Below are 26,323 nucleotides of genomic sequence, written 5' to 3'. Positions count from 1 at the left end.
CAATATGTTCCCATATCTCTTCCCTCTTGCATCTCCCTCCCTCCCACCCTCCCCATCCCACCCCTCTAGGTGGTCACAAAGCACCGAGCTGATCTCCCTGTGCTATGTGGCTGCTTCCCACTAGCTATCTATTTTACATTTGGTAGTGTATATATGTCCATGACACTCTCTTATCCTGTCACATCTCACCCCACCCCCTCCCCATATCCTCAAGTCCATTCTCTAGTAGGTCTGTGTCTTTATTCCCGTCTTGCCACTAGGTTCTTCATGGCCTTTTTTTTTCCCCTTAGATTCCGTATATATGTGTTAGCATACTGTATTTGTTTTTCTCTTTCTGACTTACTTCACTCTGTATGACAGACTCTAACTCCATCCACCTCATTACAAATACCTCCATTTCATTTCCTTTTATGGCTGAGTAATATTCCATTGTATATATGTGCCACATCTTCTTTATCCATTCATCTGTTGATGGACATTTAGGTTGCTTCCATGTCCTGGCTATTGTAAATAGAGCTGCCATGAACATTTTGGTACATGACTCTTTTTGAACTATGGTTTTCTCAGGGTATATGCCCAGTAGTGGGATTTCTGGGTCGTATGGTAGTTCTATTTGTAGTTTTTTAAGGAACCTCCATACCGTTCTCCATAGTGGCTGTATCAATTTACATTCCCACCAACAGTGCAAGAGGGTTCCCTTTCCTCCACACCCTCTCCAGCATTTATTGTTTCTAGATTTTTTGATGATGGCCATTCTGATCGGTGTGAGATGATATCTCATTGTAGTTTTGATTTGCATTTCTCTAATGATTAATGATGTTGAGCATTCTTTCATGTGTCTGTTGGCCATCTGTATATCTTCTTTGGAGAAATGTCTATTTAGGTCTTCTGCCCATTTTTGGATTGGGTTGTTCGTTTTTTTGTTACTGAGCTGCATGAGCTGCTTGTAGATCTTGGAGATTAATCCTTTGTCAGTTGCTTCATTTGCAAATATTTTCTCCCATTCTGAGGGTTGTCTTTTGGTCTTGTTTATGGTTTCCTTTGCTGTGCAAAAGCTTTTAAGTTTCATTAGGTCCCATTTGTTTATTTGTGTTCTTATTTCCATTTCTCTGGGAGCTGGGTCAAAAAGAATCTTGCTGTGATGTATGTCATAGAGTGTTCTGCCTATGTTTTCCTCTAAGAGTTTGATAGTGTCTGGCCTTACACTTAGGTCTTTAATCCATTTTGAGTTTATTTTTGTGCATGGTGTCAGGGAGTGTTCTAATTTCATACTTTTACATATATCTGTCCAATTTTCCCAGCACCACTTATTGAAGAGGCTGTCTTTTCTCCACTGTATATGCTTGCCTCCTTTATCAAAGATAAGGTGACCATATGTGTGTGGGTTTATCTCTGGGCTTTCTATCCTGTTCCATTGATCTATATTTCTGTTTTTGTGCCAGTACCAAACTGTCTTGATTACTGTAGCTTTGTAATATAGTCTGAAGTCAGGGAGCCTGATTCCCCCAGCTCCATTTTTCATTCTCAAGATTGCTTTGGCTATTCGGGGTCTTTTGTGTTTCCATACAAATTGTGAAATTTTTTGTTCTAGTTCTGTGAAAAATGGCAGTGGTAGTTTGATAGGGATTGCATTGAATCTGTAGATTGCTTTGGGTAGTAGAGTCATTTTCACAATGTTGATTCTTCCAATCCAGGAACATGGTATATCTCTCCATCTAATTGTATCATCTTTAATTTCTTTCATCAGTGTCTTATAATTTTCTGCATACAGGTCTTTTGTCTCCTTAGGTAGGTTTATTCCTAGATATTTTATTCTTTTTGTTGCAATGGTAAACGGGAGTGTTTTCTTAATTTCACTTTCAAATTTTTTGTCATTAGTGTATAGAAATGCAAGAGATTTCTGTGCATTAATTTTGTATCCTGCTACTTTACCAAATTCATTGATTAGCTCTAGGAGTTTTCTGGTAGCATCTTTAGGATTCTCTATGTATAGTATCATGTCATCTGCAAATAGTGACAGCTTTACTTCTTCTTTTCCGATTTGGATTCCTTTTATTTCTTTGTCTTCTCTGATTGCTGTGGCTAACACTTCCAAAACTATGTTGAATAATAGTGGTGAGAGTGGGCAACCTTGTCTTGTTCCTGATCTTAGTGGAAATGGGTTCAGTTTTTCACCATTGAGGACAATGTTGGCTGTGGGTTTGTCATATATGGCCTTTATTATGTTGAGGAAAGTTCCCTCTATGCCTACTTTCTGCAGGGCTTTTACCATAAATGGGTGTTGAATTTTGTCGAAAGCTTTCTCTGCATCTATTGAGATGATCATATGGTTTTTCTCCTTCAATTTGTTAATATGGTGTATCACATTGATTGATTTGCGTATATTGAAGAATCCTTGCATTCCTGGGATAAACCCCACTTGATCATGGTGTATGATCCTTTTAATGTGCTGTTGGATTCTGTTTGCTAGTATTTTGTTGAGGATTTTTGCATCTATGTTCATCAGTGATATTGGCCTGTAGTTTTCTTTCTTTGTGACATCTTTGTCTGGTTTTGGTATCAGGGTGATGGTGGCCTCGTAGAATGAGTTTGGGAGTGTTCCTCCCTCTGCAATATTTTGGAAGAGTTTGAGAAGGATAGGTGTTAGCTCTTCTCTAAATGTTTGATAGAATTTGCCTGTGAAGCCATCTGGTCCTGGGCTTTTGTTTGTTGGAAGGTTTTTAATCACAGTTGCAATTTCAGTGCTTGTGATTGGTCTGTTCATATTTTCTATTTCTTCCTGGTTCAGTCTCGGCAGGTTGTGCATTTCTAAGAATTTGTCCATTTCTTCCAGGTTGTCCATTTTATTGGCATAGAGTTGCTTGTAGTAATCTCTCATGATCTTTTGTATTTCTGCAGTGTCAGTGGTTACTTCTCCTTTTTCATTTCTAATTCTATTGATCTGAGTCTTCTCCCTTTTTCTCTTGATGAGTCTGGCTAATGGTTTATCAATTTTGTTTATCTTCTCAAAGAACCAGCTTTTAGTTTCATTGATTTTTGCTATTGTTTCCTTCATTTCTTTTTCATTTATTTCTGACCTGATCTTTATAATTTCTTTCCTTTTGCTGGCTTTGGGGGTTTTTTTGTTCTTCTTTCTCTAATTGCTTTAGGTGCAAGGTTAGGTTGTTTATTCGAGATGTTTCCTGTTTCTTGAGGTAGGCTTGTATTGCTATAAACTTCCCTCTTAGCACTGCTTTTGCTGAGTCCCATAGGTTTTGGGTCATCGTATCTCCATTGTCATTTGTTTCTAGGTATTTTTTGATTTCTTCAGTAATCACTTCGTTATTAAGTAATGTATTGTGTAGCCTCCATGTGTTTGTATTTTTTACAGATCTTTTCCTGTAATTGATATCTAGTCTCATAGTGTTGTGGTCGGAAAAGATACTTGATACGATTTCAATTTTCTTAAATTTACCAAGGCTTGATTTGTGACCCAAGATATGATCTATCTTGGAGAATGTTCCATGAGCACTTGAGAAAAATGTGTATTCTGTTGTTTTTGGGTGGAATGTCCTATAAATATCAATTAAGTCCATCTTGTTTAATGTATCATTTAAAGCTTGTGTTTCCTTATTTATTTTCATTTTGGATGATCTGTCCATTGGTGAAAGTGGGGTGTTAAAGTCCCCTACTATGATTGTGTTGCTGTCGATTTCCCCTTTTATGGCTGTTAGTATTTGCCTTATGTATTGAGGTGCTCCTATGTTGGGTGCATAAATATTTACAATTGTTATACCTTCCTCTTGGATCGATCCCTTGATCATTATATAGTGTCCTTCTTTATCTCTTGTAATAGTCTTTATTTTAAAGTCTATTTTGTCTGATATGAGAATTGCTACTCCAGCTTTCTTTTGATTTCCATTTGCATGGAATATCTTTTTCCATCCCCTCACTTTCAGTCTGTATGTGTCTCTAGGTCTGAAGTGGGTCTCTTGTAGACAGCATATATATGGGTCTTGTTTTTGTATCCATTCAGCCAGCCTGTGTCTTTTGGTGGGAGCATTTAATCCATTTACATTCAAGGTAATTATCGATATGTATGTTCCTATTCCCATTTTCTTAAATGTTTTGGGTTTGTTATTGTAGGTGTTTTCCTTCTCTTGTGTTTCTTGCCTAGAGAAGTTCCTTTAGCATTTGTTGTAAAGCTGGTTTGGTGGTGCTGAACTCTCTCAGCTTTTGCTTGTCTGTAAAGGTTTTAACTTCTCCATCGAATCTGAATGAGATCCTTGCTGGGTAGAGTAATCTTGGTTGTAGGTTTTTCTCCTTCATCACTTTAAGTATATCCTGCCACTCCCTTCTGGCTTGCAGAGTTTCTGCTGAAAGATCAGATGTTAACCTTATGGGGATTCCCTTGTGTGTTATTTGTTGTTTTTCCCTTGCTGCCTTTAATATGTTTTCCTTATATTTAATTTTTGACGGTTTGATTAATATGTGTCTTGGCGTGTTTCTCCTTGGGTTTATCCTGTATGGGACTCTCTGTGCTTCCAGGACTTGATTAACTATTTCCTTTCCCATATTAGGGAAGCTTTCAACTATAATCTCTTCAGATATTTTCTCAGTCCCTTTCTTTTTCTCTTCTTCTTCTGGGACCCCTATAATTCGAATGTTGGTGCGTTTAATGTTGTCCCAGAGGTCTCTGAGACTGTCCACAGTTCTTTTCATTCTTTTTTCTTATCCTGCTCTGTAGTAGTTATTTCCACCATTTTATCTTCCAGGTCACTTATCCTTTCTTCTGCCTCAGTTATTCTGCTATTGATCCCATCTAGAGTATTTTTAATTTCATTTATTGAGTTTTTCATCATTGCTTGGTTCCTCTTTAGTTCTTCTACGTCCTTGTTAAATGTTTCTTGCATTTTGTCTATTCTATTTCCAAGATTTTGGATCATCCTTACTATCATTATTCTGAATTCTTTTTCAGGTAGACTACCTATTTCCTCTTCATTTGTTAAGTCTAGTGTGTTTTGACCCTGCTCCTTCATCTGCTGTGTGTTTTTCTGTCGTCTCATTTTGCTTATCTTACTGTGTTTGGAGTCTCCTTTTCACAGGCTGCAGGTTTGTAGTTCCCGTTGTTTTTGGTATCTGTCCCCAGTGGCTAAGGTTGGTTCAGTGGGTTGTGTAGGCTTCCTGGTGGAGGGAACTAGTGCCTGAGCTCTGGTGGATGAGGCTGGATCTTGTCTTTCTGGTGGGCACGTCCACGTCTGGTGGTGTATTTTGGGGTGTCTGTGGCCTTATTATGATTTTAGGCAGCCTCTCTGCTAATGGATGGGGCTGTGTTCCTGTCTTGCTAGTTGTTTGGCATAGGGTGTCCAGCACTGTAGCTTGCTGGTCATTGAGTGAAGCTGGGTCTTGATGTTGAGATGGAGATCTCTGAGAGATTTTTGCCGTTTGGTATTACGTGGAGTTGGGAGGTCTCTTGTGGACCAGTGTCCTGAAGTTGGCTCTCCCACCTCAGAGGCACGGCCCTGATGCCTGGCTGGAGCACCAAGAGCCTTTCGTCCACACAGCTCAGAGTAAAAGGGAGAAAAAATAGAAAGAAAGAAAGAAAGAGGCTATAATATAGTGAAGTAAAATAAAGCTATTATAAAGCAAAGCTATACAGACAAAATCTCACCCAGAAGCATATACATATACACTCACAAAAAACAGGAAAAGGGGAAAAATTAATGTATCCTGCTCCCAAAGTCCACCTCCTGAATTTGGGATGATTCGTTGTCTATTCAGGTATTCAACAGATGCAGGCACATCAAGTTTTTTGTGGAGTTTTAATCCGCTGCTTCTGAGGCTGCTGGGAGAGATTTCCCCTTCTCTTCCCTGTTTGCACAGCTCCTGGGGTTCAGCTTTGGATTTGGACCCGCCTCTGCGTGTAGGTCGCCTGAGGGCATCTATTCCCCGCCCAGACAGGACGGGGTTAAAGGAGCAGCTGCTTCGGGGGCTCTGGCTCACCCAGGCCACGGGGAGGGAGGGGTACAGAGGGGGCGGGGCGAGCCTGCGGCGGCAGAGGCCGGCGTGACGTTGCACCAGCCTGAGGCGCGCAGTGCGTTCTCCCGGGGAAGTTGTCCCCGGATCACGGGACCCTGGCAGTGGCGGGCTGCACAGGCTCCTGGGAGGGGCGGTGTGGAGAGTGACCTGTGCTCACACACAGGCTTTTTGGAGGCGGCAGCAGCAGCTCCAGCGTCTCACGCCCGTCTCTGGGGTCCGCGCTGACGGCCGCGGCTCGCGCCCGTCTCTGGAGTTTGTTTAGGCGGCGCTCTGAATCCCCTCTCCTTGCGCGCCGCGAAACAAAGAGGCAAGAAAAAGTCTCTTGCCTCTTCGGCAGCTGCAGACTTTTTCCCGGTCTCCCTCCCAGCCAGCTGTGGTGCGCTAACCCCTTCAGGCTGTGTTCACGCCGCCAGCCCCAGTCCTCTCCCTGCGATCCGACCGAAGCCCGAGCCTCAGCTCCCAGCCCCGCCCGCCCTGGCGGGGGAGCAGACAAGCCTCTCGGGCTGGTGAGTGCTGGTCGGCACCGCTCCTCCGTGCGGGAACCTCTCCGCTTTGCCCTCCGCACCCCTGTGGCTGCGCTGTCCTCCGTGGCTCCAAAGCGTCCCCCCTCTGCCACCCGCAGTCTCTGCCCGCGAAGGGGCTTCGTAGTGCGTGGAAATCTTTCCTCCTTCACAGCTCCCTCCCACTGGTGCAGGTGCCGCCCCTATTCTTTTGTCTCTGTTATTTCTTTTTTCTTTTGCCCTACCCAAGTACGGGGGGAGTTTCTTGCCTTTTTGGAGGTCGGACGTTTTCTGCCAGCGTTCAGTGGGTGTTCTGTAGGAGCAGTTCCACGTGTAGATGTATTTCTACTGTATCTGTGGGAAGGAAGGTGATCTCCGCGTCTTACTCTTCCGCCATCTTCTCTCCTCCCCCCCTCCAGTTTTATTAAGGAATAATTGATGTACAGCCCTGTATAAATTTACAGTGTACAGCGTAATGATTTCACTTACCTAATGAAATGATGACCAAAATAAGGTTAGTGAGCATCCATCATCTCATGTAGAAACAAAATTAAAGACAAAGAAAAAAATTCTTTTTCCTGTGATAAGAAATCTTAGAATTTACTCTAACTTTCATATACAACATACAGCAGTATTAATTCTATTGATCATATTGTATATTATATTACTTATTTATTGTATAACTGCAAGTTTGTACCTTTTGAGTGCCTTTATCCAATTCCTCTTCCTCCCACCTTCCACTTCTGGTAACCACAAATCTGATCTCTTTTTCTAAGAGTTTGTTTGTTTGGTTGGTTTTGAAGTATAATTGAAAAATAAAAATAAAATTTTTAGTTGTTAGTTCCTCATGCACAACATAGTGATTTGATTTTCTATACATTTCAAAATGGTCACCACAGTACTCTAGTTGCCATCTGTCACCATACAAAGATATTACATAATTATTGACTATTCCCAACACTGTACATTTCATACCTGTGACTCATTTATTTTGTGACTGGAAGTTTGTACCTCTTAATCTCCCTCACCGATTTCTCTCATCCTCCCCACCTCTCTCCTCTCTGGCAACATTTTATGCATTTTGAAGTGTATAATTCAGCAGCGTTTAGTACATTCACAGTGTTGTGCAACTATCACCTCTATTTAGTTCTAAAACATTTTCATCACCCCAAAAGGAAACCATGGATCCATTAACCAGTCATTTCCTTTTCCTCTCCTCCCAGTCCCTGGTTACCACTCTGCTTTCTGTCGCTATGGATTTACCTGTTCTGGATATTTCATGTAAACAGAATCATGCAATATGTTACCTTTTGTGTCTAGTTTCTTTCTCTAACATAATGTTTTCAAGGTTCATCCATGTTGTATTATATATTAATATGTCATTTTTTATGGCTGAATAATATTCGGTTGTATGGAAATACCACATTGTGCTTATTCATCAACAGCTGATGGACATTTCGATTGTTTTTAACTTTTGGCTCTTGTGAATAATGCTGCTATGAACATTTGTGTAGAAGTTTTTGTTTGATTACCTGTTTTCAATTATTTTGGGTGTGTATAGTACCTAGAATGAAATTGCCAAGTCATGTGATAATTCTATATTTAACTTTTTGAGACACTGTCAAATTGTTTTCCACATAGCTGTACCATTTTACATTCTCACCAGCAATGTATAACGATTCCAATTTCTCCATATCCTTACCAACACTCGTTACTTATTATTATTATTACCATCCTAGGAGGTGTGAAGTGGTATCTCACAGTGGTTTTGATTTCCATTTCTCTAATAACTAACAATGTTCATAATTTTTTCTTGAGCTTATCGACCATTTGTACACCTTCTTTTGGGAAATGAGTCTTCTATTCTTTTGCCCATTAACATTTTTTTGGCTTTTTGTTGAGATTTAGGAGTTCTTTATATATTCTTGATATCAATTCCTTACCAGATATATGATTTGCAAGGATTTTCTCCTATGCTGTGATTGTCTTTTCATTTTCTTGATAGTGTCCTTTGATGCACAAAAGCTTTTTTTTTTAATAGCTGGGCTTTGTTTTTATTTATTTATTTATTTTTGGCTGTGTCGGGTCTTCTTTGCTGCGCATGGGCTTTCTCTTGTTGCGGTGAGCAGGGGCTACTCTTCATTGTGGTGCGTGGGCTTCTCATTGCAGTGGCTTCTCTTGTTGTGGAGCACGGGCTCTAGGTGCAAGGGCTTCAGTAGTTGTGGCACATGGGCTCAGTAGTTGTGGCATGCAGGCTCTAGAGCACAGGCTCAGTAGTTATGGCACACGGGCTTAGTTGCTTCGTGGCATGTGGGATCTTCTGGGACTAGGGCTCGAACCCGTGTCCCCTGCATTGGCAGGCGGATTCTTTTTTTTTTTTTAATTTATTTTTATTATTTGTTTATTATTTATTTTTGGCTGTGTTGGGTCTTCGTTTCTGTGCGAGGGCTTTCTCTAGTTGCGGCGAGCGGGGGCCACTCTTCATCGCGATGCGCGGGCCTCTCACTATCGCGGCCTCTCTTGTTGCAGAGCACAGGCTCCAGACGCGCAGGCTCAGTAGTTGTGGCTCACGGGCCTAGTTGCTCCGCGGCATGTGGGATCTTCCCAGACCAGGGCTCGAACCCGTGTCCCCTGCATTGGCAGGCAGATTCTCAACCACTGCGCCACCAGGGAAGCCCCCACAAAAGCTTTTAATTTTGATGTGTTTTTGGTGTCATGTATAAGAAATCAGCACTAAATCCCAGGTCATGAAGGTTTTTCCTTAGTTTTCTTCTAAGAGTTAGGATTTTAGTTCTCATATTTAGGTTTTTGATCCATTTTGTGTTAATTTTTGTATGTGGTGTAATGTAAGGGTCCAAATTCTTTTTTTTTTTTTTTTGCATGTGGATATCCAGTTTTCCCAGCATCATTTGTTGAAGAGACTTTAGTTTCCCCATTGAATGGCCTTGCCACTCTTTTCAAAAACCAATTTACTACAGGTATATGGGCTTATTTCTGGACTCTCAATTCTATTTCATTGATCTGTATGTCTACCATCATGTTAGTACCACAGTGTTTTGATTACTGTAGTTTTTGTAGTAAGTTTTGAAATCAGTAAGTGTAAGTGTTACAACTTTGCTTTTCTTTTTCAAGGTTGTTTTGGCTATTCTGGGTCCCTTGTAATTCCATATAAATTTTAGGATCAGCTTTCTATTTCTGCAAAAAAACTCCTGGGATTTTGATAGGGATCATACTGAATCTGTAGATTGCTTTGGGTGTTATTGCCATCTCTCTCTCTCTTTATTTTTTTAATGTGCCTATGAAAAAGGATTTTTAAAAAACTTTTATTATGGTAAATCTTAAATATATACAAAAGTAGTGGTATTTATCAATTTATCATCCAGTGTTTTGGTCAGGGTTCTCCAGAGAAACAGAACCAAATATATACATATATATTTTATATATAATATATAATTGTATCTATATCTATAATATATCTATATTTAGAGAGAGGAAAGAGAGAGAGAGATTTATTTTAAGGAATTGGTTCCCATAACTGTGGAGGCTGAGAAGTCCCATGATCTGCCACCTGCAGGCTGCAGACCAAGGAAAGCTGGTGCTGTAGGTCCAGTCCTGAAAGCGGAGAGCTGATGGTACAAGTTCTAGTTTGAGGCAGGAGAAGACCAAAGTTCCAGCTCAGCGGTGGGGCAGAGCCAATTCTCCCTCCCTCTACTTTTTGCTCTCTTCAGCCCTCAATGGATTGTATGATGCCCACCCGCACTGTGGAGGAGGATCTGCTTTACTTAGATTTTTACTGATTCAAGTGCTAATCTCATCTGGAAGTACCCTCACAAAAACACCCCCAAATCATGTTTAACCAAGTATCTGTACGTCCTATGACCCAGTCAAGTTGACATGTGAAATTAACTATCACATTTAACACTTTTCAACATGCCCGATCTTGTTAGATCTAGAGGTTTGATCAGATTCGTGTTCTGTTTTTTTATTGCCATCTTAACAATATTAAATGCTCCAGTTCATGATCATGAGATATACTTCCATTTATTTAGATCTTCTTTGATCACTTTCAACAGTGTTTTGTAGTTTGCAAGGTACAAGTCTTGAACCTCCTTGACTAAATTTATTCCTAAGTATTTCATTCTTTTCAATGCTATTGTAAGTGGAATTGTTTTCCTAACTTAATTTTTTTTGATTGTTCATTGCATGTTTTGTGTGTTGCTTTTGTATCCTGCAAGTGTGCTAAATTAATTTATTAGCTCTAATAGTTTTTTTGTGGATTCTTCAGAATTTTCTGTATATATAAGATTATGTCATTTGTGAATATAGTTTTACTTCTTCCTTTGCAATCTGGATGCTCTTTGTCTGTTTTTCTTCACTAATTGCTCTGGCTAGAATTTCTAGTACAATGTTGAATAGAATTTGTAAAATAAGACACCCTTGTCTCGTTCCTGATCTTAGGAGACAAGCTTTCAGTCTTTATCATTGAATATAATGTTACCCATGGGCTTTATTTTAAAACCTTTTTTTTTTAACTCTGATTTTGAAATAACTGAGTGAAACTGCACAGCTTAGAAACCTAACACATCATCTGAAAGTCCACCAATCCCCAGAGATGATTACTATTCATATTTTGAAAATTGATCTGTAAATATCCTTAACATTTTTTCCAAAAATATTATCTAGTAGATACTGTCTATATTACTAAAACAGGCAGCAGATATCTTATCTATAGCATCTCAGGTAATGGGAGTTATCTGTTACCATGAATCTTGAAATGAAACATTTTGAAATGTATCATCTTTGGGAATATGGCTGGTATTTTTTAATGTGTGTTCTTTGTTTTAAATTACAGATTGGGTTTGTCCTTTATCCCCCCAGTGGAGGTCCTGCATGGGATTTAGTGGATCATGACAACGTTATGTTTCTCACTATATGCTTTTGTTGGCATTATGCAATAGCCATTATCATCATTGGAGCAATTTATGCCTTTGTCACCTGGTAAGTTACTGATTTTTGTTCATGCAAGTTCTATTTTTTGGTATATGATCATCAAGACTCGATATTACTGAACTTTAAGTTCAAAGAGGTATTTCATTCCTTAGTATTCCACAAAACAGAGTAATATAGCAGAAAATTATCTGCAAACACAAACATTTCCAATAAAAAGAATAAATGCTGGTTTTAGAGGCAGGACAGGAATAAAGACGCAGACATAGAGAATGGACTTGAGGACATGGAGAGGGGGAAGGGTAAGCTGGGACAAAGTGAGAGAGTAACATTGACATATATATACTACCAAATGTATAGTGTTACCAAACTAACAGATAGCTAGTGGGAAGCAGCGGCATAGCACAGGGAGATCAGCTCAGTGCTTTGTGACCACCTAGAGGCACCCCTAGGGGTAGGGAGGGTGGGAGGAAGATGCAAGAGGGAGGGGATATGGGGATATCTGTATACGTATAGCTGATTCACTTTGTTATGCAGCAGAAACTAACACAACATTGTAAAGCAATTATACTCGAATAAAGATGTTAAAAAAAAAAGAAAATAAAAAATGGAATGAATGAGAAAACTAAAAAAAAAAAAGAATAAATGCTGGTTTAAAGTTGGAATAGCTAAAAAGTGTCTCTGCTGTGCTCCTGACCTATGCATTACCCTTCAGCACACTCTTCTATGCCTCCATATCTTTGCATATGCTGTTTTCTTATCCAAATGGTCCTCCCCACACCTGCAGTGAGCCCTCCATTTGCCCATGTTTACCTCAGTTATAGCACTTCCCAAGCTTGGTGTCATTTTTGACCAACATGTATGTCTCCCATTAAATTTGAGTATCTGGTTAATTTGACATTTCCTGTAATATTTCTAACAGTAAGATTCAGTTGAACTATACATGTTTTTACAAGGACTTTGATACAATGTTTCATGATGGGTGAGGAGCAATATAACAGATTGCTAAGAATCCATGTTCCTAGCTCTGCTGCTTGTCAGCTGTATGACTTTGGGTAAACGATTTAACCACATTAAATGTCAGTTTTGTCATTTACAAAATAGAGATAATAATAGTACCTAAATGAGATCATGTATTTAAACTGCCTACAACATAATAGGAGCTCAAGGAAGATTCTTCTTGTGTGTTTTTGTTTTCAGTTTCCTGTGATAGATTGCTTTTTAAATTGAAGTGCAATTGACATACATTATACTAGTTTTAGGTGTACAACATAATGATTCAACTTTTGTATACATTGCAAAATGACCACCACAATAAGTCTAGTTATACCATCTGTTACCATACAAAGTTACAAAAATTTTTTTCTGTGATGAGAACTTTCAAGATTTACTTTCTTAGCAACTTTCAAATCTGCAATACAATATTATTGATTATAGTCACCATGCTGTATATAATATCCCCATGACTTTTTAATTTTATTTATTTTTTTCATTTTTAAAAAAAACTTTTAATTTTATATTGGAGTACAGTTGATTGACAATGTTGTATTAGTTTCAGGTGTACAACAAAGTGATTCAGTTATACATATACCTGTATCTATTCTCTTTCAAATTCTTTTTGCATTTAGTTTGTTACAGAATATTGAGCAGAGTTCCCTGTGCTATAGAGTAGGTCCTTGTTGGTTATCCATTTTAAATATAGCAGTGTGTACGTGTCAATCCCAAACTCCCTAAATATCCCTCCCTCCTACCCTTCCCCCCTGGTAACCATAAGTTCATTCTCTAAGTCTGTGAGTCTGCTTCTACTTTGTATATAAGTTCGTTTGTATCATTTTTTAGATTCTGCATAGAAGCAGTCATATGATATTTCTCTTTCTCTGTCTGACTTACTTCACTCAGTATGACAATCTGTAGGTCCATCCATGTTGCTGCAAATGGCATTATTTCATTCTTTTTAATGGCTGAGTAATATTCCATTGTATATATGTACCACATCTTCTTTATCCATTCTTTTATCGATGGACATTTAGGTTGCTTCCATGTCTTGGCTATTGTAAACAGTGCTGCAATGAACATTGGGGTGCATGTATTCTTTCAAACCATGTTTTTCTCTGGGTATATGCCCAGGAGTGGGATTGCAGGATCATATGGTAGCTCTATTTTTAGTTTTTTAAGGAACCTCCATACTGTTCTCCATAGTGGCTGCACCAATTTACATTCCCACCAGCAGTGTAGGAGGGTTCCCTTCTCTCCACACCCTCTCCAGCATTTATTGTTTGTGGATTTTTTGATGATAGCCACTCTGACTGGTGTGAGGTGATATGATCATCTCAGTATTTGCAGAAAAAGCTTTTGACAAAATTCAACACCCATTTATGATAAAAACTCTCCAGAAAGTGGGCATAGAGGGAACATACCTCAACATAATAAAGGCCATATGTGACAAACCTACAGCTAACATCATACTCAATGGTGAAAAGCTAAAAACATTTCCTCTAAGATCAGGAACAAGACAAGGATGTTCACTCTTGTCACTTTTATTCAACATAGCTTTGGAAATCCTAGATACAGCAATCAGAGAAGAAAAAGAAATAAAAGGAATCCAAATGGGAAAAGAAGTTAAACTGTCACTGTTTGCAGATGACATGATACTATACATAGAAAATCCTAAAGATGCTACCAGAAAACTACTAGAGCTCATCAACAAATTTGGTGAAGTTGCAGGTTACAAAATTAATACACAGAAATCTGTTGCATTTCTATACACTAACAATGAAACATCAGAAAGAGAAATTCAAGAAACAACCCCATTTACCATCACATCAAAAAGAATAAAATACCTAGGAATAACCATACCTAAAGAGACAAAAGACCTGTACTCCAAAAACTATAAGACTTATTTATTTTATAAATGGAGGTTTGTACCTCTTGATCCCCTTCACCCATTTTTGCCCACCTCCCCCAACTCTTGCAACCATCAATCTGTTCCCTGTATCTATGTGTTTTGTTTTGTTTGTTCATTTGTTTGTTAGATCTCACAGGTAAGTGAAATCATATGGTATTTGTCTTTCTCTATCTGCCTTATTTCACTTAATGTAATACCCTCAATGTCCATTTCATTCTTTTTTATGGCTGAGTAGTATTCCATTATGTACATATAAATATAAAATATTTATATTATATGTATACATATATATAAAAACATATATATAAAACATCTCCTTTATCCATTCATCCATTGATAGACCTTTAAGTTGTTTCCATATCCTGGTTATTATAAATATGCTGCAGTGAACCTAGGGGTGCCTTTATCTTTTTGAATTAGTGTTTTCATTTTCTTCAGATAAATACCCAGAAGTGGAATTGCTGGCTTATATGGTAGTTGTATTTTTAATTTTTTGAGGAAGCTCCATGCTGTTTTCCACAGTGGCTGTACCAATTTACATTTCCACCAACAGTGCATGAGGGTTCTCTTTTCTTCATATCCTGGCCAACACTTGTTATTTTTTGTCCTTTTTATAATAGCCATTCTGCAGGTGTGAGGTGATATCTCACTGGTGTTTTGATTTGAACTTCCCTAATGATTAGTGATATTGAACATCGTTTCATGTGCCTTTTAGTTATCTGTATGTCTTCTTTGGAAAAATGTCTATTCAAATTCTCTGCCTATTTTTAAATTGGAAATTTTTTGTTGTTGTGGTTATTGGGTTGTCTGAGTTCTTTATATATTTTGGATATTAACCTTTTATCAGATATGATTTAGGAATATCTTCTCCCATTCAGTAAGTTTCCTTTTTATTTTGTTGATGTTTTCCTTCACTGTGCAGAAGCTTTCTAGTTTGGTGTAATCCTATTTGTTTAGTTTTGCTTCTACTGCCTTTGGAGTCAGATCCCCAAAATATCACCAAGAGTGATGTCAAGGAGCTTACCACCCATGTTTTCTTCTCAGATTTTAATTTTTATTCTTATTTTATTTTATTTTAAATCTTACAGTCAAGACTTTAATCCATTTTGAGTTAATTTTTGTGTATGGTGTAAGATAGTGGTCCAGTTTCATTCTTTTGTGTGTGGATGTCCAGTTTTCCCAGCACCATTTTTGAAGAGACTGGCCTTTCCCCATTTTGTGTTCTTGCTTCCTTTATCATAAATTAATTGACCATATATGTGTGTTATTTTTGGGCTCTTTATTCTGTGCCATTGATCTATGGGTCTGTTTTTATGCCAGTATCATACTGCTTTTATTTTACAGCTCTGTAGTATAGTCTGAAATCAGAGCGTATGATGCCTCCAGCTTTGTTCTTCTTTTTCACGAGTGCTTTGGCTATTCAGGATCTTTTGTGATTCCATACAAATTTTAGGATTGTTTGTTCTATTTCTGTGAGAAATGCTTTTGGAATTTGGTAGGGATTGCATTGAATCTGCAGATTGTTTTGGGTAATATGGACATTTTAACAATATTAATTCTTCCAATTCATAAGCATGGAATATATTTCCATTTATTTGTGTCTTCTTCAGTTACTTTCATCAATGTCTTACAGTTTTCAGTGTATAGGTCTTTCATCTCCTTGGTTAAAATTGTTCATAAGTATTTTATTCTTTTTGATGCAATTGTAAATGGGATTTTTTTTCTTACTTTCTCTTTCTGATAGTTCATTATTAGTGTATAAAAGTGCAACATGTTTGCATATTGATTTTGTACCCTGCAACTTTACTAAATTTATTTATTAGTTCTAACAGTTTTTTGTTGGAGTCTTTAGGGTTTTCTATACATAGTATCATGTCATCTGCAAATAGTGACAGTTTTACTTCTTCCTTTTCAATTTGGATGCCTTTTTTTTTTTCTTGCCTAAATGCTCTGGCTAGGACTTATAATACTGTTTTGACTAAAAGTGGCAAAAGTGAACATAATTGTTTTGGTCCTGATTTTAAGGAAAAAATTTTCATGATTTCATCACTGAGTATGATGTTACCTGTAAGCATGTAATATATGACCATTATTATGTTAAGGTACATTCTCTTTATATCCACTTGTTGAGAGTTTTTATCATAAATGATGTTGAATTTTGTCAAATGCTTTTTATGCATCTATTGAGATAATCATATGATTTTAATCCTTCTTTTTGTTAATGTGACATATCACATTGATTGATTTGTGGTTGTTGAACCATCCTTTCATTCCTGGAATAAATCCCACTTGATCTGGGTGTATGATCCTTTTAATGTATTCTTGAGTTCAGTTTGCTAATATTTTGTTGAAGATTTTTGTACCTATGTTCATCAGTGATATTGGCCTGTAATTTTCTTTTTTGTGTGTGATGTCTTTGTGTGATTTTGGTATCAGGGTAATGTTGGCCTTGTGAAGTGAGTTTGGGAGCATTCCCTCCTCTTCAGTTTTTTGGAAGAGTTTGAGAAGGATAGGTATTAAATCTTTTTTGAATATTTGGTACAATTTACCAGTGAAGCCATCTGGTCCTGGACTTTTCTTTTTTGGGAGTTTTTTGATTCTGTTTTAATCTCCTCACTAGTAATTAGTCTATTCAGATTTTCTATTTCTTGATGATTCAGTCTTGGAAGATTGTATATTTCTAGGAATTTATCCATTACTTCCAGGTTATTCAATTTGTTGGTGTATAATAGTTCATAGTAGTCTCTGTTGGTATACTTGTAATTTCTCCTCTTTTATTTCTGATTTTATTTATTTGAGCCTTCTCTCTGTTTCTCTTAGTGAGTCTAGCTAAAGTTTTGTCAATTTTGTTTATCTTTTCAAAGAACCAGCTCCTTGTTTCATCGATCTTTTCTATTTGTCTTTTAGTCTCTATTTCATTTATTTCTGCTCTGTTCTTTATTATTTCCTTCCTTATAGTAACTTTGGGCTTTGTTTGTTCTCCTTTTTTTAGTTCCCTTAGGTGTAAAAGTTAGGTTGTTTATTTGAGATTTTTCTTATTTCTTGAGGTAGGTCTGTATTGCCATAAGCTTCCATCTTAGAACTGCTTTTGCTGCATTGCATAGATTTTGGTATGTTGTATTTCCATTTTCACTTCTCTCCAGGTATTTTTAAATTTCTCCTTTAATTTCTAACACTGGTGCTAGCAGGTTAGAAAGAGAGTGCAAAAATGGTGGCTGCTAGTGCTGGTGCTAACAAAATAGATGGGGCAGAAAGCAAAAATGGTACCTGCCAGTGCTTCCATTCCTGAAGAGAGTCCTAACAGATTTCTCCCTTGCTGGCAGATGCTTTAAAATTAACAAATGTATCACATTCACATATGGTCTAGACACTTTTCAAACTGTGGCTTTTGTGCTGGATTGCCAGGTGGGTGAGTCTGCATGCAAGTCCTTTAAGAGTGGAATCTCCATTCCTTACAGCCCTTTGGTTTTTCTGGACGTCAGCCCTGTTGGTTTTCAAAGTCAGATGTTTTGGGGGCTCATCTCACCAGTGCAAGTCCCAAGGGTTGGGGTCCCTGATGTAGGGCACAAATTCTTGCTCCTCAGGGAAAAGCTCTGTATCTTTGAGATCCCTTCCGATTGTGGGTCTCCACACCAGGGGTGGGGTTTTCGGTGAGACTGTGTCTCTGCCTCTTTTACCCATCTCAGTGTGGACCTCTTGTCCTTTGTTGTGGAGGAGCTGTTTGGCTAGTTTTCAGGTCTTTTTTTTTTTTATAGGGAATTGTTCCTTATGTACCTGTAGATTTGCTGTGTCCATGGGAGGAGGTGAATTCAGGACCTTCCTAGGCTGCTCTCTTGAACCACCTCCCCCACCCACCCTTGTTCTTTTTATTATTCTTCTCGTTCTTGTTCTCCTCCTTCTTCTGTATCAAAAAATGTATAAGGTGTAGACCCTATGGGGAGAGAGAGAGACAATTTAAATACAGTACAATAAATGGAAATAGTGTAAGAACAAAGCACTATTGGAGCCCAGAGGAGACCTCCTCACAATTGAGAATTCAGCTGCAGCTTGAAGGATGAGTAGGAGTAGAAAGGAGTGAACATGGTTCCTTATTATTTCCATTAGCATGATAGCTAATGCCAAACCACAGTTGGCCTGGCTGATCCCAACTACTAATCATGCAGACTCCAATCCTTCAGACTTTAGCACTGATTGAAATGTTGTATATATGCAGCCTTCATTATGTAGCCATGAGCTATGTGTGGTTATTGAGCGCTTGACATGGGCCTAGTGCCACACTAATTTTAATTAATTTAAATTTCCATATATGCATAGTGACTACCATATTGGATAGTACACATCTAGCAGGTGCTCTAGATCCCTAAATTACAGTAGCTGGTTCTAGGCCCAGTGGGGTCTCAGCTTCTGCCCCAGCTAGCTTTCTAGTCCTCTCTGTAGACATTTGCCCAGGTTACCTCTCCTGCTCTGTGCTTCTTTGAGCTTCACTGCTATAGGAGCTTTGGTGCTGTGTCTCTGCATAAGGAAACCATTTCCTTGCCTAGCTCCAGAATGTCTCTGGTAGGCTTTGGGTCAGCCCACTGACCCAAAGGAGGTAGTTACCTCCTTCTAGAGGTCTAAGTGCTATGAGTGCTGGGAAATTCTACTTTCTCATTGATTGATTTCTATTAGTCCTATTCATTTCCCTCAAAGCATGTGCATGGGCTGGTAGTTAAGGCTCGCTCTGCCATTGAGTTGAACTTGGCTTCTTCCTCTGCTGTTTTAGGCTGACTTCTGGGCCTCATCTCCTTAGGGCCTGGGCAGCTTCTAAGAATAATGCCGGCATTCAAGGAGACTCTCTACCCCATGTCAGCTCCCTTCCAGAGCCAAAAGAAGACTATTGTCTCTTCCTGTTTCAAAAACCTTCAGACCCCCTAATGAATCTCTTATCCACCTATAGTTTTCTAGAAACCAGAAACTCCATGTTTACTTTTTCAACTGCCTCTCCTTCCCCAGAACCTTTAACTTTTTGACCATGTAGTTGCCTCTACCTGGCATATCCAAATTAAATGCTCATCTCGTCTATGAAAACTTCTGTGATTGTTCTAGCCTTTGCTTATCTCCCTTCATGAGTGTTTACGGTACTTTAGTCTCTACCACACATTTTAACAATTGTGATCTATCTTGTGATATTTATTATTAGCTCATGTTGGTCTTACCTGCTAACTTGATTGTGTCACCTGGAGGAAAAGACCTTTTTCATATTTCTCACAGCTCTTGGCATACTGTCAAACATATAGTAGGTACTCAAGACACTTATTTGCTGTTTTAACAGATCTGTTTCAGAAATACCCAGAAATAGGGTTCAATTGTTTGGAAATCATGTTTTATATGCTTTTAAGTTTTGCTCTCATATTGCTTTTGAAATATAAAAACAAGAACTTGTGTTCTGATATATTTTGATATAAACTTAAGCAGTAGCTTAAATATCACGAATATCACGAAGATTGAATACTGACTTTCAGTGAGGTCATATGCAGGATAATTCAAGTGGATCGTAGTGGACTGTAATTCAGTCATAGGTGATGGGTTTTGAGGACATTCTATCTGAATTTATTTGACAAAGCACAAAGATCACTAAGGAACCAAAACTGGGTTATGGAACTACTGCCCCCAAAATCTCTGAAAAATGAAGCTGTACTTCCCAGCTTTCCAGAATAACGGTTTAAAGATTGTTTCACCTGGTCCCATGTCTGCAGTTCTCATCATGACAGCTCATAGGAGAGACCTATCTGTTGGGAAATCTTATTATGTGTTTTACTGTATTTCATATTTAAACACCACTGTGGTACAGAACTATTTCAAAAGCCCCTCTGAATGGACAGAGAAATATTACCCATTTTCAGGTTGGTTTTCCAAGCAAATGATTCTTGTGAGCCATTTTGAAGAACAAAATAGAAATGACCAAATTCCAGGCATATGGTAGTTTGCCTTCTGGATGTTTGATTTCCAGATTGACTCTGGAAGTATACCCAGAGTCTCAGCTCTGCTCTTGTATTAACTGAAGAGAACATATGGGAGCAAAAGCCCAGACACACCCTGACTTTAGTTCTCTGGACTTGCATCATTCCAGGAACTAGCAGTTATTTGCACTTCCTCTTTATTACTCCATCCCTCAATCTGTCCCCAGTAGCCATTTCTTCATGTGCCAATACCAAGGGCTTCAGGGTGCAGATAGAGCCTGAATTTGCCTTAGCTTGGTGGTTTGTAACAACAGCAGATAGAGAGGAGGAGTGGGGAACAGGAGGAGTCACTAGGGTCTGTGTTAACAGTTAATTTGTAATCAGTAGCCAGTTCTTTGCTTTATTTTCCACAAGAGTCATCAGGAATGAATCTAATGAATGAATTAACTAATTAATCCCTTTCAGTTAGCACGTATTCAGGTTGTGCAATGTGGAGATAACTGTGTGGCTTTAAAAAACGACACACCGGGACTTCTCTGTTTGTCCAGTGGCTAAGACTCCATGCTCCCAATTCAGGGGGCCCAGGCTGGATCTCAGGTCAGGGAACTAGATCCTGCATGCTGCAACTAAAGATCCCACATGCTGCAACTAAAGATCCCGCATGCTGCAACTAAAGATCCCACATGCTGCAACTAAAGATCCCGCATGCTGCAATGAAGACCCCACGTGCCGCAACTGAGACCCAGTGCAGCCAAATAAATAAATAAATAAATAAACAAATAAATAAATAAATATTTTTTTAAAATGACACACTGTCCCTGTCATCAACTTACTTAAAACTATTAGCCTTTCGTGAGAACAGTGTCTTGAAGAGTTGAGGACATTGGGAGCAATATCAATGGTCAACTAATTATCGAGGCAAATGATTTTGAGTACTTTTTCCTGACTCTTGACGAGTCAATAGTTGTTACTGATACTGCTCAGTTGCTGTGTGTTGGAGGAATTAATGCTGAGTTGGAAGTGACTGAAGAATTACCTGGAGGAGGTGAGTGATATGAACTCCTGGCAGGTTGCTCCACAGCCCCCTGAATCATCAAATGTGTCATGAGCCACTATTGTGTACCAGACGTTGTTCTAGACTCTGGCAGAGTTAGGGCAGTAAATAAGATGAAGTCTCTGCTCTTAGGAAGTTCATACTCTAGTGGGATCCAGAGCACAAGTAAAAGCACTGTATATTGAGAGGGGCGGGCCAGACCTTCACTGGAAGAAGAAAGGCAGAAAACAAGTATAAAGATACAGATAGGCTGGTGATGTTTTTCATAAAACGGGAATGATTTTGATCATTTGGTTTATCAGTTTGTTTGCATATCCCTGTGTATTTCTGGAAGTTAACTATGTTTTATTGACATGGTCACAGCACAATGTCTTCACAAATATCATGCACAGGAAAAGCTTTGCCTAGTTCTTATTACATCAGAGAAAATGGAGAGCCTGCTGAGTTCCTGCCACTAAGAAGCTTCACATCTTCCCATGTCAAAAATTGTAATTCCTTCTGACCTACAGATTCTCTTAATCTATGAAAACAGTTACAAGAATGGAGGTCACTTCTTTCAACTTCTTAATTCATCATGGACCATCACATGCAGTTGAGCAGCCTGTGGCCAGCACAAAAGCACCCCTCCGAAGACTTGAATAGAGGCTGCAGTACAGCCCAGACTTGACGTGGGGCCCAACATGGGGCAGGAGATGCCTTCATGCACTTCCTTCATAGGAGAGGGCTGCTTTTTGGACCACACAGCTGAGCTCGGTTTCATCTGGGCTTACTACAGCCCAGAGATTCTCTTGTTTGTTTTAGAAATTATTAAAGTTATAAATTTTGAATATGATGCAAACATTCATATTACACATTTAAGAGCTTTATTGTATCTGTTTGCTTATATGCTGCTTTAATCTACAAAATATTTGCAGGCAGCTCCAAAGCCAAATAAAAGTGATTTTCTTTTTGGGGGTGCCTTTTCCATCTGCACAGATAATTTCGAGTTTGCTGTATTATAGATACATATAGTTTTGGGTTTTAATTTTAAACAGCATAATACGAGATGACTTTCATTCTCCTCAGGTTGGTTAAATCTCGATTTAAGAGGTTCTGCCCCTCAGAAGTTGGACTCCTGAAAAATGCTGAACGAGAACAAGAATCAGAAGAAGAGATGTGACTTTGGGCATCCAGTCTTTCTAGTTGAAATTTCTCTTTTTTTTTTTTATTATTTTTAATCACAGTTTTGCCTTTTCACCTTTTGTTTGGAGAACAACTGGTTGAGAATGATTCTTGGTGTCATGGTATTTGGGGCTTGGAGTGGCTCTCCCCAGGTCATCTAAAGTGTGATGCCCACACTGAAAAATATTGTTTTATTTGCCTTATAGATATATATGCTCAGGGTTCCTGGGCTTAACTACCATTTGTAACTCATTATAGATGGAATTTCACTTGTTTATCTTGTTGCTGCAATGAGAAATAAATGAATGCATGGACCTTCGTTCAAATACCTCAGATTTTTGTGTTTGTTATTCAACTGCACCCCACCTTTATGTCATGAAGAAGAAGCTGTGTGACACTGAAATTCCTTTCTGTGAGAAATCTCTTTCTGTAGCACCTGCGTTCTCCCCTGGGAAAAGCAAGCTGGAAGTCATCCTATGATGCGCTCTCTCAGAGAAGATAAAAAGGCTGATCCACGGTTACAGAAGGGCACATGGTTGGTAAAGCCATGAAAATTTGGGAAAGGAGAGTCATGATGTTATCCAAAGAGTAAAAAAATCATCACACAGCATAGTATGGCCACCATGCCATCCGCTCTGCTGAAATAATTGAAGAGTTAAAACAAGGAAAATCCTTTAATGGAATACCTAGGTAAAAAGTCAGAGCCCTTCCCTCATCAGTGGACTAAGTAGCCTCCAATGGAGAGTCGGGAAATCTTTTCTCATTCTGGCTTTACTATTCACCAGCCTCTAGGGTTTTAACATTTACCATGTCCTTCTCTCTGATGTTAGGGAATTGAATTGCATGAATCAATTTCCGGCTGTCACATTTTATGAATCTAGAGTCTCTGAGACAAAATCGAAGTTAATTTAGTACCATATTAGTCAGAAAGGCCAGTCTCTGCTGTGACAGAAAAGAAAAGGAGTACTGCAGGAGTCTGTGACGGTTGACTTGAATATGAAGGAAAAGAGGCAGTGTAGTGGGTAGCTGGAGGTGTCACATGGGCAATTAAAACCTGAAGCTCCCTGGCTTTCCAGAAGCACTGACAAATCCAGAAAGCTGCCCCAGTCTGGTCTTATCACATGACACTGAAGAGGGAGGTGAGTGGATTCTTTAGGCCAATGAACTGGATACATTTCTTTTTTTTAATGTAAGGGTTGCAAAGAGCAGATATGGGTGCCTACATGTTTATCTTGAACAATGCAATAGACCTTAATACATTTCTGGCATATGAAATACCCACATGCCGTGGTCCCCAGGTGATCATGGCATTCTGCCCCATGTGTGTCCTGTATTTTAGGGTTTTTTTCCTTAGCCCAGCAAGTTTCTATGATTTTGGCAAGTTTGTATTTCAGAAGAGTGAGCTGTCAACTGCAGGTTACATGAAAATGGCATTGCTGATATCTAGGCCTGAGCAGGAACTCTAGGAATAATTAGCATGAACCAGATTAAGACTGGAATTTTGAAAACTGTAAGTGTAAATATACTACAGTCTTTATGAGAGAGCAGAAATGTCCATTCCTGCAGTCTCTGCACAGAGAGAACACAAGTGAGATGCAACACAGTGAGTTCTCAGAGGAGGAGTTTCTGGTTCAGGTCTAAGTCCATAGTTTGGGGCTATCTGCCTCTAGTCCCTGAAATGAGCAATAAATTGAGCACCATTATTATAATTTTATGGAAGACTTCACCAAGGGAGGGATGGAGGAAGGGTGCCCTCCCTTACTTTTGCTTGTATTTTATCTCAACTCTTCCAAAAACCTGGGGTCTCAATTCCTGAGCTTTTGCCAAACCCCTTCATGGGTATCCCATGCTTGATTTGCCATAACCAAGGTAAAGAGACTCTTTAAAGAGACTCAACGCAATATCAACATGGCTGTTGATGTGATAATAGCTCTTCAGTGATTTCTGTGATCTCTAACTGCCTTTGCTTGGGAAACTGCAGCCTCTGATGGCACTACCAGCTCATTGTTGAAGTGGAAGATCAGGTTATGACCGTCTTGGTGTCCTCCTCATCATCTTGTCACTTTAGGGCTCATTAATCAAGGTTGTATTGATTGTATGTTGGATGTGGATTAATAATGTGGTTTAGGAGTCACCGGGGCTACAGGAACAGTGAAAATAACAGCTGAGAAGTGACAAGTTCTCCCCAATACATGGAGTCAATAGATTAAAAAGCATGAAAGAAAAGTCTGTATACATGGAGAATAGATCCAGAAATTCTATATTCTTTCTAATGTGAATTCCAGATGGGAAGATTGAGAGAATAGAGGACATGCATGAAATAATAGAAAAGAATTTCCCCTAAATAAATGGCAGTGAAGGGAGATTTTTGCTTTAAGCTTGGAGAGGTGCTTCAAGAGATGTGCAGTGCATAGAGTGATTGGGTTTCTGGACCAAACTGGTAAAAATGAAAAAATATAAGCCATTCTTATACCTTTAAGTTCATTTGATGAATATTATTATTCTATTTTTAAGTCTAGCAAATTTTAACACTCAATTTTAAGGAGACTTTAATGTTTGGGGCACAGTTTTAAACTTAATTAGATTTCCCTTTAAACTTCTTCACTGTATTTATGAATTAAATATTTTTTTATATTCTGAAGTACTTCAATTAACCAATAAATCTTCTCAGGGTGTTATTATTACAAATCTAATTTATTAAACTTATAAATGTGGTGAAACTTAAGTTTTCTTAAATATTCCAATACTGTATAAACTTAGTGAGATTTCAACTGAAACTCAGAAGCATAAATTTGTTAGTCAATTGCACACTTATAAATTGAACTTACAAGACTAATCTGCATAGATGAAATTATAATATTTGTAAAATTATAAATACCTAAAATGCTACACATGCATAATTCCTCAAGGCACAAGTATCAACATTATGATTTTGATGCTCTTAAACATTTCTGCACTTAGCTCGAGTCTTTCCATGTTAAAATAGGCTTATTGTTAAGGAAATGATTTGTTTATGACAGACAATGTCAGGGAACACCTAGTCTGCTTGTTGAGATATTGGACCCAGATATTGAATGGGACAGGATTCTTGACAGTGACCCTAATGGCATGTGCTGAATGCAGTTACTTATAGTCACTACATCAAACCCTCCACACGGGTCTCCCAGTGTTGCACAGCACAGGGAAGGTGCCTTCCCCAGCTGGAGTCATACTTAAAATTGCCTGTCTTTTCTGCCTACTCATGAAAACCTGCAATCCCCACCCAGGCTGTCATGTCATTTGATGGGATTTCATTATTCTTTAGCTCTTAAGATATTAACTATATTTCCTTCTAAGAGTAAAAATTTCTGAACTTGATGTAATACTGCCCATTTTTTCCCATATATTTCCTATCTGGTGAGATTGCTCACTCTTTACAGATGTTAAGACGATAGCCTAACGAATTCTAGGTCACTCTCTTTTAAAGATAATTCAACCGCTCTGAGCTGGGCTGTCAGTATTTCTGAGCCTTTAACTCTTTAAAGCAGGGACAACACAGCTGTGTTTAGTGCTTGTGTGAGTTTTGGGAGGAATTGATACGATTAATGCAAAAGGTTAGAATGGAGGCAAGAAAGTGCCTCTTACCTGCTTCCTCTCATGATCTTGAGCTGTTCTGCCTGTTTTCAAGTGTCCTAAAGGGAGGGTTAAAGATCTTTACTAAGAAGCTGGTGGTGGAGCCCAATATAATCCCCCACTTGATAACTGGTGTCTGAAGCCAAAATACATACAGGCTCTAAAATGCAGAAAGAAGCCCAGCCAA

General features: G+C 38.7%; 1 protein-coding gene across 3 annotated transcripts in view; it reads left to right on the top strand.

Moving 5' to 3' along the window:
• Positions 1-22,857, top strand: part of TMEM45A (transmembrane protein 45A) — a 91,778-nt gene extending 68,921 nt beyond the window's left edge. Inside the window, exons 5-6 of one of the 3 annotated variants that reach the window (XM_082460590.1) lie at positions 11,371-11,516; positions 22,429-22,857. In XM_082460590.1, coding sequence (XP_082316716.1) covers positions 11,371-11,516; positions 22,429-22,522 — 240 coding nt within the window. In that variant the 3' untranslated portion in view covers positions 22,523-22,857. Of the gene's footprint in view, positions 1-11,370; positions 11,517-21,726 lie in introns of all 3 variants that reach the window. The other 2 variants (XM_082460589.1, XM_082460591.1) reach the window with 2 other exon arrangements.
• Positions 22,858-26,323: the final 3,466 nt, after the last annotated feature.

This window comes from Balaenoptera physalus, assembly GCF_965194825.1.
Source record: "Balaenoptera physalus genome assembly, chromosome: 4".
NCBI classification, from domain to species: domain Eukaryota; kingdom Metazoa; phylum Chordata; class Mammalia; order Artiodactyla; family Balaenopteridae; genus Balaenoptera; species Balaenoptera physalus.
Note: the sequence above shows the minus strand (reverse complement) of the source record. Positions and strands in the feature narration are given on the sequence as shown.